Source organism: Dufourea novaeangliae, unplaced genomic scaffold (assembly GCF_001272555.1).
Source record: "Dufourea novaeangliae isolate 0120121106 unplaced genomic scaffold, ASM127255v1 scaffold109, whole genome shotgun sequence".
In the NCBI taxonomy this organism is placed as follows: domain Eukaryota; kingdom Metazoa; phylum Arthropoda; class Insecta; order Hymenoptera; family Halictidae; genus Dufourea; species Dufourea novaeangliae.
The window spans coordinates 579,328-597,404 of record NW_015373997.1 but is presented as its reverse complement, the minus strand read 5'-3'; the positions used below and the strand labels follow the sequence as shown (position 1 = coordinate 597,404).

The window sequence follows — 18,077 nt, the reverse complement described above, 5'->3', positions numbered from 1 at the left end:
CTAAGAGAAATTCAAAAACGCGGAAGAATATGTTTTATTGTACTTTTGCAATTGTATTCTTGCAATATTATAAATTGTGACATAAAATTCTAAACCGTAACTGAGCGCTAGAACTGTTTAGGTATTCGACATTCGAATTGGTACTCAATTATTCACGGATGCTCAAAATAATTTGAATAGTGGTGTACTCTGCTCGTTCTTCGGATACTTAAATCGTTCTGTTATCTACGCATTTCTTTGTAATTTGTGAAACCTTTTTATCAACACGTTATGTATACATTCGAAATAAAAAGAAATCCACAATAATTCGTTCGAGTAAATTATTCTCATTAATTATTCATATTCGTATAATATTTAAGATACTGATGCTTCAGTTCTTCGTGCAACGTAGCCATAAAAGTTTCCAAAGCAACTCTAATTTGGTTCTTTATATTGGCAGCGTTGATGACTAGAAGTTGGTTGTATGAAATGCTGTAACCTGATTGGCTTTCGAAACTTGTTTACGTTAGGAATTGTGTGTTCAAAAGTGATGTGATTGACAGCGCGTAATTACATAGTTATTCCTGAATTTTGTTGCACATTTGTCACAATGGTGCGATATGCTGCGCTTAAAGGTTTGTACGATCTGGAAAAGACTATTGGAAGCGGAGGTTTTGCAAAAGTTAAACTCGCTACTCATATTGCAACCGGCGAGAAAGTTGCTATCAAAATAATGGACAAAACTGCACTGGGCGTAAGTAGCTTATAAAATGTAAATGGAAACGTTTGATTCGGTTCAGACAAAATTTTTCTGATTCAAATGATTCTCAGGATGACTTACCGAGGGTCAAATTAGAAGTTGAAGCATTGAAAACTTTATTACATCAACACATTTCTAGACTGTATCAAGTGATAGAAACAGAAAGCCATTATTTTATGGTGATAGAATATTGTTCTGGTGGAGAATTATTTGACCATATAGGTAATATAGATATAATTGAAATTAATTTTCATCATTTTTTGTGGCCTCTTATAAGTCACATGTGATGTATTTAGGTATTTGCCCTTTGCATGGCTTAATAAGACAAAAGAAATATCAAGAGATTATTATTTACAGTTGAAAAAAATAGGTTGTCTGAACCAGAATCAAGGAAGTTCTTTCGTCAAATCGTATCAGCTGTAGCATATTTACATAACTTAGGATATGCCCATCGTGATTTAAAACCAGTAAGTGGAATTCTTCTTTGCGATTAAGTACCTTTTGTAAGTAACAAACAATATTATTTTGTATCTAGGAGAATGTTTTGCTAGATAAGGAAGAAAATTTGAAGCTTATAGACTTTGGATTATGTGCAAAGCCAAAGAATGGGATAGAAACACATTTGCAGACATCATGTGGTTCTCCAACTTATGCTGCACCAGAATTGATATTAGGAAAAAAATATTTGGGTATTTGCTATTTTTCTGAGCTTTATCTCATATTATTATGTATAGGATAAATTTATTTTTATTTGTTTATAGGTTCAGAAGTAGATATTTGGAGTATGGGAGTTCTTCTTTATGCATTACTTTGTGGTTTCCTTCCCTTTGATGATAACAGTATAGAAAGTTTATATAGAAAGATTCTTGTAAGTTTCTTACTTTTCATGATTTTATTAAACATTACATCAGTTCAATTTTTTAGAGTGGCAAATATGACGAACCAAGTTGGTTATCTAGTAGCAGTAGGAGACTGATACGAGCAATGTTACAAATAGATCCTAAAAAAAGAATTACTATACAAGAATTGTGCAATCATCCGTGGATTACAGCAGGATTTCTCAATCCTGTTTCGTTTGTTCACAAAACCAATGTAAGAGATTTTTGATTTCCAATAGTATGTACAAGATTTAATAAAAGTAATAAATTTTCAGTTCGAGAAAGATGATGATGTTTTAAGTACTATGTCTGCAATATGTGGTGAACATGCTTCAGACATATGGAAGAAACTTGTAAAAAGTGATCGAACTGATTATAAGACTGCTACATATCTATTACTCCTGGACAGAAAACTTCGTGGACTTACTCTTCGAATATCGTCTTCTGCAAAGTCTCATTTTAAATCAGAGGTAAGAGATTGTGTACAAAGTATATTTTTTAAAAATTTGTATTTCAAAATATACTAAATATATTTTTTTCTCACTACTTACAGTCCGACGGAAGAAAGAATAATATTATAACTAATCTTGATTATTCTCCAAGAAACAAACCTGTTACTAAATCGCCCATATTAGAAGCCACTTATAACATTTTACCAAAAACACCAGAATCAAGTAAGTCATTATAATTTTTACTTGTAGTACCGACAAATGCACAATGTAAAATAATTTGGTTTTATTATTTTCATCTAGCTGACAATTTCATGGAACCACATATACCTGGAAGGAAACGACTCCGAAGTAAAGAAACAGATGACACATGCTCCCCTGGTATGTTACAGAAATTTGTAATCCTTCTTTCGTTAATTTTTGCGTCATTTTGATCGAAAACCTAAAGTATGCCGTTCAGTTTTGTGTTAAATACAACTGTATTTATAGTAATTGTCTTTTTCCATGAACGTTAGATGTATATACTAGTGTTCTATTACAGCGGTTGTAGTTAGTTTTATAATATATTTTCTAAAGTTTATTTCTAATTAGGTGATGGTAGCCACCTAATTAGAAACTTTAATGAAAGTTTCCAAGTGCCATTAATTGCTGTAGTTGTGTGAAAAGCAGATAATTAGTCAGAGAAGAGCAACGACTTGTGAACAAACACAATTTGGAGTTACAAATAGCTATCTGTAAGAATTCTTTACCCTGTCCTTTTCTTAAAGGTACAATACCTTTTTACTGTTCCTTATCAAGTTTCCTACAATCCCTTTCAAATCTAAATACCTATGCATTTCTGATTCATTAAGTTCAATGTAATTTATCTATTACATAATAGATAACATAAATGTAACAACAACAACAATAATAATAATAAAACTGTAAACAGTCCCTGTTAAAAGGACGGCAGAAAAGGATGGGGTCGTTTCCACCCCAACCAATACTCCAGTATCAGAAACAAGGTAAATTGTATAATGTAGAAGAATAATAAAATCATTAATGTGCTACTATAAAATAATAAATCATTTTTAGAGGAACGCAATCGTCTACACCGGGAAGTGCAAGAAAAGTAATAATGGGTTTAGAACGTGGCTTGAATCGGGTGCGATGTGTCCTCACGCCAAAGAGGCGTGTCAAGAATGAAAATATCGATCCTGAACAACCCACTGTACTGTCTGGCAAAGTGCGTACCTGATTGCTGACATTACTTAAATCGTAATTATTTCGAAATAAGATTACTTTAATATTTTATTACTTTTTAAGGGTCTTTGCAACGTGTCATCAACATCCAATGACGATCCGAGATACGTACTATCACAGTTACGTCGAGCACTTCGTCGTAAAGGAATCATGTGCCACCAAAAAGGGTAAAGCCTAAAACTATACTAGAACAATTATTAAGTGACAGAAAATGAATATTATATTCGTATTTAAAATATTTCCGTAGGTTTATCCTCCAGGGGGAAACAGAAGATTGTACAGAAGAGGATAAAGACACGGCACGGCCATTTTCCTCCAGGAATATTTGTTCGTTCGAGTTGGAAGTTTGTTTATTAGAGGGTATTTCGAATGATAAATTATTAGTCGGTATTCGGAGGAAAAGGTTGAAAGGTGATGCATGGGTTTACAAGCGAGTATGTGAAGAGGTTCTCGCTCTGGCAGCTGAGGATCTCTCCACGGAGCCGGAGGGCTCAACAGAATCGAAATGCCCTATTTGAAGTCTTGCCATTAGTATCGTATGAAGAATGTTACAAACATATATTTAAATATGCACATCAGGGACAGTCCAAGAGATTCTACGTCTACTATGCAATGATCTCCATTGAATAGATTATAAAAATAATGCAGGCATGAAGAGTAGCCCTCAACTTCCGCGTGCAACGTTTTGGTAGGTATCGTTTACGGCAGCTGTGTAACCAGTGACGTATGTGCACGAGATCGTCTCCATCCCACAGAGTATATTTTCTTCTCGGAAGGAATAATCTACAGGAGATATATTATATTAATTGTAAGGTGTGTCCGAAATATTTCTCCCAACTTCGAAGACTCAAGTAAACTCGCAGTTCTGGTGATGATTAGAACCGTCAAATGTGTAATATTATTTATACAGTATAAGAGATCTATACATAAATTATATCATTCCTTACTGTTCGAATTCAATATAGTCTTATGGTAACATAAGATGAGAATATTTTCTATTTTACTAGAGTGTACAATTATATTTACAAAGAGAGTAAGGCAATAATATAAGAAACATACTTCCACAAGTAAGATCGACTTTCTTATTTATTCGAAACTAACAGCGTTACTATCCAGGCACGATGGCACAAATGCCAGACGTGGCACAAAGAAACCTTTTAAAAATGCGGCGAGCCTCGAGCCCTTTCTGTCTGAATATGTAAAGCTCCATTTTGCGTTTACACCGAAGATATAAAGTATCGCGGCCCGTTTGAACCGCGGCATCTCCGCGAGAACAACTATGGACAGGCGAAGTTATAAAATCACCACAAATCGATCAGCGTAAAGTGGAGGCCGCGTGCACTTTGTTTTATGGGAGCCAAAACCTTTTATCTTTGCCCGCTCAATAATCGTCGGCCCTTGCTCGTAGTATCGTCGGTCAGCCTATTCCAGTCTGGGCCCGATCGGAACGTTCTTTTTTTACCGAACATCGATCGAGACAAAGCGAGATCCGCAGAAAACTAAAGCGTTCTGCTGAAAGACGGTAAACCGGGGAATAAAGACATTAAGACGTCCGCCTGAACATTTAGCGCCTGAAACTACCGTGCACGTTTCTACGGTTCCGGTTAATAAAAGTTTTTTACTCAATATTTAACGCTCTTCGATATTTTGGAATAAAAAATATAGCATTCCATTTAAAAAAACTAAGTTGACCTTCGAATCTCCGAAACGCCTCCACTTACGAAAAAAAATATATACATTACATACTGTATCCCTCCAAAACATACAACTTTTCTATAAAAAGTTTTTTTATACAATGCATACTTTAAAAGTTATTCAGGGTGAACAAATTGCGTGGACTACTCTGTATACGTTCACTCCCTTATTCAATATTGTTTTTTAAAACGCGTGAACAACGGCCTCTTCCTTTTTACGGAGGACGTCGACAAATTCATCTCTATTTAAATCGATCCTGGAACGCGATGTTATGAATCTGGAATCAAGGCTCCAGCAGGTTGCCAGTGCACGCGGGAAAATTTAATTCGAAACACTAAGCGGCAATTAGGTTAATCCAGCTAATAAATTTTTCGCGAACAGGAAGAAAGTCGTGGTCCACAGAAAAATGTCCATAACTTAGCCATCGGCTACCGTCGCGGGGTGAATAATATCGCGGTTGGCCACGGTGTTCCGCGAGTTTAGTCGCCGATTAATTAAACGGGTTACTTCGCGAAATTAATCAAACAGCGGATCGGAGACAAAAAGTGCGGAGTATGTGTATAAATGAAGTAACTAGCGCGAGAGCTGTAGACCCAAGTCGACCGAGCATAAATTACAATTAACCGTAGCATGCGTGGCTGTTGCGTGTGCAACACGCGCGTGCAGGTTACGGTATTAAATTCATCCTGCATTTTATCGGTAGGAAGACGTTAGGAGAGCGCAATGTTGGCCGATCGTGAACGTTACCCGTGGCTCCGATGCCTGGGGACCATTTCTTTTTTTTATCTGTTACCATCGGAAACGTATCCCGGCCCAATAATTAAGCTGTCTAACGATTATTACGATGCAGTTTGCATATCGCGGAGCCACCTCCTCCCCTCCGCCCCTCATCGGGAACGTGTAATTCCTTTGAAAGGAAATTTTGAAAGGTTCAATTTACGATGTCGATTTTCTATTCGAGAAAGGAAACCAGTTTCGGAGGACAGTGAATATTAGTTAGGGAAGATTTAGATCGACGATGATTATAACCGGAGCTAGCTCGTTTACTTCTTTGTTCTGTCCAGATTTTAAAATGGCTCGCGGAGATTTGTATGTAAAATTAATTATTATTGAATTAAGCGAGATTGGTATTTATTAGAGTATGGAATGGTCCGAGGATGGAATAGATTATACTAGCAATTTGCAGTAGAATCTACAACTTCCGGTACCGTGTAAGTCCCACTCTGGACTGCAGATGTTGACACATTTTTACATTACTCAACTGATAATGGCGGCCTTCACGCGAAGACCGACAATTGCGAAATAGCTAGAACTTCCGATATTTTTAACTACGAAATTTTTCAGGTTACCCGGGTGTCCCCACGAGGAAGGTGAAAATTACATGGAACGCAGGACTACCGGAACCGGAATGCGGTCCCTCCCCGGAGGATCGAATTAGTCTCGACCACCATTTTTATCACCTGCTCTCTGCTATGCCATACACGATTCCATATCAATCGCGTGATTAAGAACATTGTACATCTCTTCGCACAGTGTAAACCCGTGCACGTTACAAGACCGATCCGACCGCGAATCATGCGTGTTACACGTACGGAAAAAAAAGGGGGACCACCGATTTCTTATCTGGTATCACTTAAAATTCCATCGTTACGCTTGTTCACGTCAAGGAGGACGACAAAAAAAAAAAGGAAAAGAAAAAGAAAGAAGTTGGTGTACGTATACCTCTGGCTCGGTTTCACGTTGCTCACCACGTGCCCTTCGTTCTCGCCGATGGATCGAGTGTCGTACACCGGCTCGTACCAATTACAGTCTGGCCGCCGGTTAATTAAGGATTGGGGCAATGAGGCCCGGCGATGCAGTTTCCGTGATAATGATTATCTGCGACGGTAATTGAGCGAGCTGTTACGCTGGCAAGCAACAGGCAGCAGCGGGTAGGGAAGAATGAAGAAGAGGCTACTAACGACCCTTTGTATTTTGGTGGTCTTTGATTGTGGACGGATACAGTATACGATAGTAAAATGGTAAAGTTAAGGACACAAAAAAAATATTGTACCATTCTGATCTGCCAATCAACCGAAGGTTCTATTCCCGATTCTATTAAACACTGAAAAATGTCATCGTGAGAATGTTTTAACGAACAATCAAAGAAGCTGTAACAGTTTTAACAAGAAAAGGTCATCGGATAAGAGGGTCCATTAACCGTCCAAAAAAAATATATATATACATATGTATATATAAACATTGCATATTAAACTCTAAATTGAATAATATTAATTTAATAAGGGCGATACTGTTTTCGCACCCGGGCGACCAACAACCCATGAACGGCCCTGGATGCAGATTATTATACATAAACTCTGTCTGGCTTCTCTCCCATTGGTCTCAGTTTCTGGAAAAAAGCACACGCGAAATTAATGAAATCACCGTGATACATTTGCCTTTCTTACGGATTTCTGTCGTCGGCCATTTTGAAGTCGTCCAGGAGGATTCGAGTCAGCACGAACGTGTGGAAACTGTTTCTTTTCCCGTAAGTAAGTACGTTACGGCAACGCCGGTGAATAATTCCTCGGCGAGCCAGCCGAGGCAGCAAAGGGAAGAGTCCTGGTACCTGCGAGGCGAGCCTGCAGGTAAGACGCCTCGCCAGGTACGCGTGCGTGTGTGGAGAAGTGGGAGAGGGGAGGTGGGGGGGGGGAACACGGACGGGTACCTCGTACGTGTTCCGCGGTAGACGAAGAAAAGGCAAGGGTGGCACGCGCGGCCCGCTTCTATCGCTTCCGGGCATCAGCGTGCTCGCGAGCCGCGGCTAATTGCTCTTTAATGCAAGCGAGCGAGCGAGCTAGCTAGCGCGGTTGCTTTCCTTAGACGCCGAGGAAAACTGGACGCGCCGAAAGAAACGGAACGAACGGACCCACGGCGACCGGTGTCGGTCTGCTCGAAGGGGGGGAATTTTGGACATTGTAATGGTTTTTTCTTTAGGGAGTTTCGGCGTTTATGGGGCAAGATGGCGCGGAAGAAAACTTGAAAAGGAATTTAAAGAATCGAAAAACAGAAATTTTTCATTTTGTGGGATAGTCAGTATGATATTCAATCTTTATGTATTGTGGTTAAAGTGAAAACGAACCACTTTTTTTTTCTAGGGAATATAATCTATCCTTTTCTGGAGAAACAGTTTTTTTCTTAACGTAATTTCAGACACGACACACTTGGTTCGAGTTTACTTTAACCACAATTCATAATAATTGAGAATTTTAGGACGGTTTTATGCCACGCAATTTATAACAAGTAGTTCGAATCCCTTTTCAAATGAATCTTTTATATGTTTGATACTGCAATGCACGAATAATAAATCCTGACAATGATCTATTCTAAATACAGGGTATTCAATTACTGGTGTCAGAAACATTAAGGGCCGATCCTATATGTCAAACTAAGACGAAAATCAAAAGTGGCGAAATTGAGTTGGAAGCTTCATTTTGAAGTTATTAACAGTGAAAAATTCGGGTGTAAAACGCATGAAACCATGCAATCTACGTACAAGCGGTAAGTGTAGGGCACGGCAGTACCGACACATCACTGGCGTTGCTTGAAATAAAATACACTTTTACCTTGTAGTCAAAAATGTGATATGTAACACCTGCACACGAGTCTGGACTATCTTCTTGCGACACTTCATACAAAAGCACAGACGGATCGTTATACAATATTAAAACTTTTACTTGTTATTCGTTCAAATCACAAAGGCAGATCACAGTACATACACACACAGAGAATAAACACTAAATAACTAATTTAAAACACTCTAAAGAGGACAGATGTTCTCTCTCGAGGACTGTCCATGAATGACTAAGGGTTAACGTGGAATGTTGACGCGGACTGGCAAATGATATTATGTCAAGGTCCCTTCCAGCCACGGCTAATCACCCGTGTAAGAACCCCCACCCTTCCAGATCACTGTTTTTATTCGAGGAAAGTTATATGCGTACGAAAAGTGTCCTATGGTCCGTCCAATGAGACGAGTCACTAGAAATAACAAAAACATACGCGTGCTAATCCCAGCTGAGTAGATGTCCCATTTATTGTCACCTTAAGATTGTAGCGTAACTTCACTTAATCATTTTACGTGTTGTTTATCCTAAAAAATCGTCTCAGTTTGGAACATAATATTATCTAACATCTTTTTCGTGAAAAAAAGTAGTTTTAGACATTAAATACGAAGAATGAATTGATAATCGATTAAAATCGGTGAGTAATGTCCTTATAACAGTCACCTTAAAAATAAAAGTAATTCCTATATATTTTAATATTTCATTTTGTATAATAGATATAGGTTGAATAGTAAAAATAGGAATCCTTCGTTAGTATGATTTCGCCATCACTTCCTACATACTTATGTAGTCGTTATTTCTTACGTTCAAATTGCACTTTCGTTTTTCAACATTAATTTGTAACTACCAGGTACGTACAAGTAAATGTATTTCTTTATTTTTATGTAAACCTGAGCCCCGAGTTAATAATCAAATTTGTGATACATAATTCTTTACGAATTATGTTTTTACTAAGTAAAATAAATAACGTGACAGTATTAGGGACACTGGCAGTAATTGGGACATTGACCCTATTGGCTAGAAAATGTTTCTGTTCCTGTCCTACCTAAACGGCCATCACCTCCCTTTGTTTATAATTATTGTAATAAACTATCTTCCCCTTACTACAATTCTAATATCTGCTCGAGCCTTCTCGTTTTCGTTCACCCTACCAAAGCCTTTGACACAACAAACAACCCATTGTTCGATCCCACAATTCCACCATTAAAATATAAAAACCCGAATTTGCATAACATCCGCAGTCTACTTACAGTTGAACCGAATATCCCACAGAATCTAAAACATGTATAAAAGCAGCAACGCCCCGAAATGTGAGAACGACAAATTGAATAGAGTCGGAAATTTCCCTTACAAAGTTATTCAGCTGATTATGGGGGCGATTAAGGGGGGGGGGAGAGGCAAGTAACTGTTTTACATGTAAAATTCGATATTTCCCAGAAGGGTTCCCCTGTGCATACGAATTACGTCGAGTATCGACAAATCGTCGAAAATTTCCAATTACAGTCATAAACGATCGTTAGCGGTTCTTCCGGCATGGGTAGAAATTTCGTGAATAACAGCCAGTTCATACAATACGGTTTTTCGACCGATCCGATAATTTTGCAGAATCGTTAATAAAGCAACGTCATACTATTCCATATTCTCACCGAAACTCAAACTTTCACGCTTACGTTTCATTCCTTTGTTCGTTGATGTGAATATTGCTTTCGGCTATTACCAATTAAGCAAAATTTCAGTCAAAAAAACCGGACCGTTTGAACTGGCTGTGAGTTACAGACAAGTGTTCGAAGCGAATCCGAACCGGAGCATCGTTATGCAGCTTGCACACGGAAGGATGGCGAGGAGTGCTAATCATCCGGTTTACCCGCCACTTCTTTTCTTCCATTCGTTTTTTTTTTCTTGTTCGGGGTCAACCCTGTTGTTTGTTTCCCGTGGAAAGGGGGTAGACCCGCGCTACCGGCAAAAATAAAGGGCAGAAAGCTCGCGTTCGCCGAGGCATGACCAACGGAGTCCAGCAGAAGCTCATACATATGTAGACGTGCTCTGGCCGGACACCGGGTACCGGTGGGGAGGACCCTCCGGAAAAATGAATATGCAGCCCCGTTGAGGGTATTATTTTATAAAATTTACTATCCTGGCTAGGTATTATGTGCCTTCCCGCCGTTCATTCTCGAGAAGAGACGCCGCGTTAACGAGAGTCCAGACGCGCCTCTGCGAAGAAGAACGCTTTTCGAGTTATCTTTTCGCGTGGCTAAAGCTGAATCCATACTGAGGAAACTTTTATTGCAGTTTGACCTCCTCTGTGCGTTTCGAAATTTATTATTACTATATTTATTATTACTAGTGGAACGGTTCGTTTGAATTTGTACTTTGAAACATATTTGAGAACAGTACTACGAATCTTTCTACATATTCAATGAAAACTGATTCTTTTTAGTATTCATTTTATACAGTCCAAATTGGAGCAAACTATAAATTTCGTTGAACTCTTTATCTACTGTTCATTTGCAATCCACTTGACCATGAGCGTAACCAGTTTAGCGTACCAGCAAATTCAATTTTTTTTCTTTTAGAGCAGTGCAAAAGCCACCTTTTTCCGTCCAGGGTGGAAAACCCCTTCCTGCCCCCCCCCCTTGGCTACGCCCATGCACTTGACTTTGTCTTTTGAACAAAATGTCATCAGCTACATCTACTTTGTGATCAGGCAACTACTGCTTACTATATATAAGTCTATATACACTGTGTGGCATAACTACAAAACCACCCTAAAATTTTCAATTCTTATGTATCGTGGTTGAAATAAAAACGAACCAAGTATGCAATGTCCGAAATCGTGTTGAGAAATAATGTTTCTCCAGAAAAGGATAGAGTACATTGCCTAGAAAAACGTGGTTTGTTTTTATTCAAACCACAATACATAAGGATTTAAAATTTTGGGGTGGTTTTATACTTATGCCACGCAATGAATATTCCTATTAATCAATTTCACGACCCAGAATTTAGAAAGAAAATGTTCGAATGTTTCTATATACAGGCACCCCTGATATATAATTAAGAATGACACAAAATCGTAACAGTGGCCTCTTTCAGCCGCCATATTGGAAAACCACGAGCATTCTGCCCGTTTTACGGTGCAAACTCGATCGTTCAGAGGATCCTCTATCCAGAATCACTCGAACAAACATTCTTCCGGATCGTTTTGTCATTTCTCGCGTCGTCATCGTTTCTTGGACGAGATTCGAGCGATTTCTCGGTCCGCCTAACCTCATCCGCCGTGAACGGGTTGTTGACGAGGGTCTAATTGCAAATCGTAGCGCGCGCGCACGTCTTCCGTTGGATTTTCGTGGCGGTCGTCGTCGTCGGGCTGGGCGCTCGGGGTTTTATAAAATTGTGGCCCCTTATCGTCGCAAGAGGAAACGAAACATTAAATCGGCCCCTGACGTAGGATAGAGGGGGCGGGCTGGCTGGCTTGTTTCGGTGGGTGCGTCTGAGATTTCCTGTTGCGGACTCTGGGATGCTAGGAAGGATGACTTCCTACCTAGCGCACAGGGCGCGTCCATCGTGTGGCGTCATCGAGGTAGATTTATTTCCATGTAACGAGGGAACGCGTAACAGGAATCCACCGCTTGGACCCCTTTCGGGCAGAGCACGCGCTCGAATTGTTCCTACTTGAATTATTCCTACACCGATTACTTAGGATGCGGATGTTTTTGTGCGTTTGTAGTAGATCTTGATGCGTCCGACAAGGTAATATAAAAAGGTTATGGAAAGTCCAACGAACTTGTTACTTTATGGCTGCAGCCGATAAAACCCTTAAGGGGAGGAATAAGTCTTTGTTGCGCTTCTAGTTTTGGTGAGCTTGTTTAGGGAAACGTGAACTTGTGTAAAAGAAGATCGTTGTTTACTGCTTTAATATGAAGGCAGAAAACACTGGTTTAATTGTAGTTGTTTGACTGTTATATGGTGGTCGTTAATGAACGGGGTTATTATTGCGTTGAACGGAAAGTTTGTGTAAATAAATTCCACTGTATCGAGATTTTTAATACCATCTTCCTGAAATTTTTGTGGTACAGAGACATCTCACCAAAGACGCACGAACTTTCTTTTCGATCCAATAAATTATATGAGTCTCAAAATAATGAATATACAGCTGAACGTGTAAATAATTATTTTTGAATAGTAGAGTTGTAAACAGATGTATTGTATCCTATGGTACTGTCGTAATAGTAATAATGTGGCAATCAACTATTAAGTTATGATGTCTGATTTATTCGATAGGAATATATTTTGTTTAATAAATATATCTTTTCGGTCTTTCGCTGGACAAGGCGTTAGATGTTCGAGAATCGTTATAAATAATAAGGAAACAACGTAAATTTTTTATTTCCAAAGAAACGAATACTGATTTCCTTAGAAAGCACTGGACTACTGATTGGTACACGTAATGTTATTGATTGTACTTAATAATTTTTGCTACTAACAGCCCGGGATTCATTTTTCATTTTTAATTACACGGCACACACACGAAATTGAATTCAATTTAATCCGTTGCATCGCAGTTTCTCCTGTTTTAATTAACAAAGAAAGTTAATTTAAATTTTATCCTCGCGATAAATCAAACGTGATACACGTTTTTCCACGGACGCCACCGTTAGCAACCGCCGGTTTGTAAAAAGTTAATCCAACAGAATGATGAAGGAGGTGCTATATTCTATTAATAAGAAAAGTGAACCACACTGATTGTACTCAATAACAACGCTTCTCTACGGTTATTATCCCAAGTGTTTTATAATCAACGCCCAATTAAAACCGTATCGTTAGAACACTATTTCAAAATTAATCGTTCCCTTTATTGTAGCAAATATACAGTCCCTTTGATATACAGGGTGGACCATGAAACGTGATCAGCTTAGTTTATTCTACTGCTAGCTGCTCGATCGAACATTTTTTTACCTAGATCATTGTACCAAATATTTTATCAACCTTTTTTTTCAGAGTTTTCAATCTCGCCTTTACTTTTGTTATGGATAAACCTATAATTTTTTACGCCCATTTTTTAGCAAATATTGAGACGAATTCGGCAAACATCATAACAAATAATTATTTTCTTCTAAACCAAAGAAACATCAAGAAAATGTCATTTACTTTAATTAAAACGTTAGTTAAAATGGTGTCAATCATATTAAGCATGCAAAAAAATGTTGATCACGTTTCGTGGTTCACTCTGTATTCTCATGACGATAAACACTTGCCCGAGTAATTTTCACGACGTTTCATTGTTTCGTTCGTTTACGGGAGACTCGAAGAAAGATGGCGCCCTTTTCCGGTCTTCTGTCGCAACCGGCCCGTCGCAGATGTCCACCGTAATATCACAATATCGGGACAACTTTATCATTAATGCAGCAGTAGCGCCGCATTACTAGGAATTTGTATATAATGGTGCTATGTACATATGTAATGCGCCAGCCCACACATAATGGCGATATAAGATACGAACCAATAGCGGCAATTGTATGGAAATATGTATCTATGAATGAAGACACTTTCATTTATGAAACCAGATACTTATGTACCGGACACGGGCGTTGTAACATCCTGCTATTATGTGTCCTTACCTACTCGTCCCATCCTTGTCCCCCTCTAATTTCTCTACGTCCAGCTCATTCTCTCTCTCTATGGTACGCCGTCTCCTCCCTTCGTAGAGCTACCGTTTGGCTACCGTCATACATTTTTATAGATCGATGTTCGCCTCGTAGTCCGGTTTGCGTCTCCATCTCGATGACTCGACAGTCGTATTCTTTGACTGAAACTAGAGATTTTCGTGAAATGTTCTCATAGGTCAGCTACTAGGACAAAGGTGTCTAAAACGATCCCTTTAAGGCGTAATTTATATAAAAAATACAAATGCTCATTATTTAAATAAAAGTAAAGTAGTTTTTGCAAGTTAGTCTATCTATCTTATCGTTGGATTAAATAATATTTAGCTACGTGATCAATTACATTTTTTATTCACATTTCTTTGAAGGCATACTTAAGGATCATTTTGTAATGAGGGGATTTTCCCCGAGGGATCGTTTTAGACACCTTTCCCCTATTTGAACAAATTCTTCCACATTTCTAATCTGTTCTTATATATTTCCACCACCTACCACTCTACATTAACGAATAAAATTCAAATGCTTGTAGCGTAATTCACAAAAACAGGAGTTTGACGAAGATGTGATACAGTAGTGAATAAATTAAAAATCCTATGGAATATTAAAGTTCGTACGTTGTTGTAATTGATGCCGTTCATTGATGCTACAAATGCATAATGTTCGCAAGTCTGTTGATAAATAATATTCGTTCGTATGGAGGATTGTTTTGGTTTGCAGACTTTCGGTTCGCGGGCCAGAAGGGACCGGAGCAACCCTTCGTTGGAGGAGGAAGAAGGTTGGCGAAAGAGGCGAAGCTTGAGGTGGAGGGAAAGGAAAAGAACGAGGCTGAATGCGGTGACTGTGACGCTTTCCGGTCAGGTGCCGCCCTGACGATCCTTCTCCCTCCAACGTCCACTTGGATCCGCTCATTCACTTGCTTTTACCCTCCTTGTTTCGTCCTCCCCTCGATATCTCTTCCTCCTCGGAACGTCCTCTTTGTCCGACGGTAAAAAAGCAAAAAAAAAAAAAATAGAAGAACACAGGAAATTAATCCCTCGTGTATCAAGAAATAGGGGGAGGAAAGAGGAGGATCGAGGGAGGGAGAGTAGTAATTTTCGAATGGTTTGCCCTTGAACGTTCCACCCTTAGCATTACGTGAGAATATTACGCCCGTGCTGTAATACTATGCAGAATTTCAGTAAATCGAGCGAATAGAAACGGTAAGAAGACACTGACGAAGATGGTACGATTGTGAACTGCCATTTTGTCTAATTCGTCAGTCGGTATGGTGGTTACTTATGGGAAAATAATGAAATTACTATATGATTCTTAGCTGTTTTTTATAAAAAATAAAGTTAACCTGACACTGGTACTCGAAGATACTTCTGGGTTCTGTATGGTCAATTAGAATCATCCAAGTAGCATGTTCAGTTACAGCAATACACACTGTAATAGTAAAGTCTTTTTTATAAGAATTTTCAATTTTCACTATTATCCGACGTGCATGCGAATAAGCCTTTTTGTCACTGCGACTCAACGCGAATTTAATCCGACTCACCGTTTCCATTTCGCCCGTTCTTTGGTCACCGATTCGAAACGAAGCGACGGACAGCAGGAAAAGTAATTAATTTCACAGCGGTCAGTAGAGCAGCATTCGATAGTCAGCGCCAGGAAAGAAGATAGCCCCCAGCCGTTTCTTTCTATTTTACCGTGTTATTACCGGCCGTAATTATCGCGCTGCCTCGGGAGGCCATTGTCACAATGGGCGTCCGGAGTTTCCCTACGATTATCGCGCCGAAAATCTCTTCGTGGCCGAACCTCCTCGTCAGCTTCCTGCCCGCGACGGACAACGATTATTTGTCGCAACAACACCGTAAATTCTGCGGAGGGAGAGAAAGAGAAAAAATATAAAGGAACAGGAGGGAAGGTGGCTTTCCACTGTGGTCATTTGTGTAACAAATAGTACCCGAGTGTTTTCATGGATGCGACGCCATTTTGGTCTGCAACGAAACACTTTGCATTTAAAAAGAACTGCCTGAAGTAATCACTGCTAAGTGTAGATGGCGCGCATGCATATTGTATACTTTATTGCAATAAAGTTAAAAGCTTGTCAATGGAAGCTTTTAATTTTATTCTTAACCCAACGAAATCGTTCTATATAGGCGTCTATTTCGTCTGCTGTATTTTTATACGAATACGATTTCTATATCAACATAAATGGTATATATGTATTAACGTTTCCATACGCCTACTGTAATAACTAGACTGCAGATTTTATTAATTTGCAGCAAATGCAATTTTCAGTATTAATTCTATTATATTATCGAGGGGTGTTACCAAAGTTTGTGATCAGATTTTCCCAACGATGTTAGTCAATGCCGATCAGAATAATTTGGCCATTTGGCTAATAACGGACGCGTTTTTTTTAGTTTAAAATTTTCAACTATGGAAATCAACGGTCTAACAATAACAATTCTACAATATAAAAATCGTTTCCTCCTATTCCGACGTTAATTATTTAATCGTCGGAGCGTACAGAGGGGTTCGACTCCGAGCGAATATCAAGAGTCGTCATCCTGTCGTCGCAACTGGGCGCGATAATCACCGCCACCATAGTTTTCTCCGCGATTATCCTACCGAAAAATCTCTTTCTCTGCCTTTGCCGCCCCCCTCCAACCCCCTTCCTCGGTCGGTCCCTGACTTCCTGTGTCCGCCGGTGGACAATGACCAGCACTTGCCGCAATGGCAAACGGGGCAGACGCGCTCTCCTAATATCTGCTTGGCCGATCTAGTTCGCGGAAGCCGGCAATACCTGTGCATAAACGTACCTGCACGCGCTCGAACGTTCACATTCACAAACACACACGCTCAATCCCCACGTTCATAAGCATCTGGTATATGTACATGCGAGTCCGTTGCCGTTTCTGTATCTCCTCCTCCTCTTCTTCTCCCTGTTACCTTTGATTCACCCTATCGGGGCGTAGCTTTCCGCAATCTTTTCGTGACTGTGGATTTTATGGTCTTGAGGTACGGTTACCTCGGAGAGATACCCGAGATCCATGTTCTTTTAGCTGGTCCTTATGGGGGTTAATCACGCTCTTCACGGATTGCGCTTTGGTAATGTTGTTTTTTATGGACACTGGAGGTGGAACGTTAGGATTCAAAAGGTTGGTTGTTTAAAGAGCTAGTCTGACTCGTTTGTGAATTTTAAGGTAGATGTGCAATGTTACTGGTTCTAGCCGAAAGGATTTACTAAGAATTTTTTACCATTGTCGGTGAACGATGGATGATAATGATCTTGAGGACCAGAGACATTAGATTCGCGTTCTGGCGAGATATACAGGTAATGCCTCCTAATATCATTTACTTGCTTGTCTTATTTCAAGGTGTTAAGAATATATATCATCTATAAGGGAATAGTACAATTGAACAGGAGGAAATAAGAATTCTATGGAATTTCTGTCTTTGACAGTCACAGAATCCATTTCCAACAAAAAATCATCGATAGCGTGCCTTTCTTTCTGGCAGGTCGAGAAAACAATACTTATCAAATCTACGCTGGAACCACCACTCGCATAACCAAGCACAACATTCTCGACGACTGTATCCAGGGTTCATCCATATGATAAATTCTCGTCCATTGAATGCCTCGGGGCACCGTTCGTTTAATTTTTCCTCGAGCGCTGTCTCATTGTGGATCGTTGTTTGCATGCGTGCTTTCCACTTCCTAGAGCACCCCCCCCCCCCCCGCCCCTCTGCCCAACACGCAACAACAACCCGCGATCGCGCGGGCACGGACACGCGTGACGCGTACACTTGAGGAGAAGGCTCGT

The 18,077-nt window shown here is 39.5% G+C and overlaps 1 protein-coding gene across 1 annotated transcript; it reads left to right on the top strand.

Moving 5' to 3' along the window:
• The first annotated feature begins 532 nt into the window (after positions 1-532).
• On the top strand, positions 533-4,379 carry LOC107188025 (maternal embryonic leucine zipper kinase-like). The gene is made up of 13 exons (XM_015576246.1): positions 533-733; positions 811-961; positions 1,097-1,206; positions 1,275-1,428; positions 1,501-1,607; positions 1,664-1,831; positions 1,893-2,087; positions 2,171-2,291; positions 2,370-2,447; positions 2,998-3,070; positions 3,141-3,291; positions 3,372-3,475; positions 3,556-4,379. Exons 1-13 carry the CDS (start codon positions 590-592, stop codon positions 3,824-3,826), a joined length of 1,827 nt encoding a protein of 608 aa, XP_015431732.1. The 5' UTR covers positions 533-589; the 3' UTR covers positions 3,827-4,379.
• The last annotated feature ends 13,698 nt before the right edge of the window (positions 4,380-18,077 follow it).

What these genes read in the sequence shown, in the direction of transcription:
- LOC107188025 (XM_015576246.1), top strand. Translation starts at nt 590, where the DNA reads ATGGTGCGATATGCTGCGCTTAAAGGTTTGTACGATCTGGAAAAGACT. An exon ending in CCCATCGTGATTTAAAACCA is followed by an intron (nt 1,207 to 1,274) that starts GTAAGTGGAATT and finishes TTTTGTATCTAG; the next exon opens with GAGAATGTTTTGCTAGATAA. An exon ending in AGATGACACATGCTCCCCTG is followed by an intron (nt 2,448 to 2,997) that starts GTATGTTACAGA and finishes AACTGTAAACAG; the next exon opens with TCCCTGTTAAAAGGACGGCA.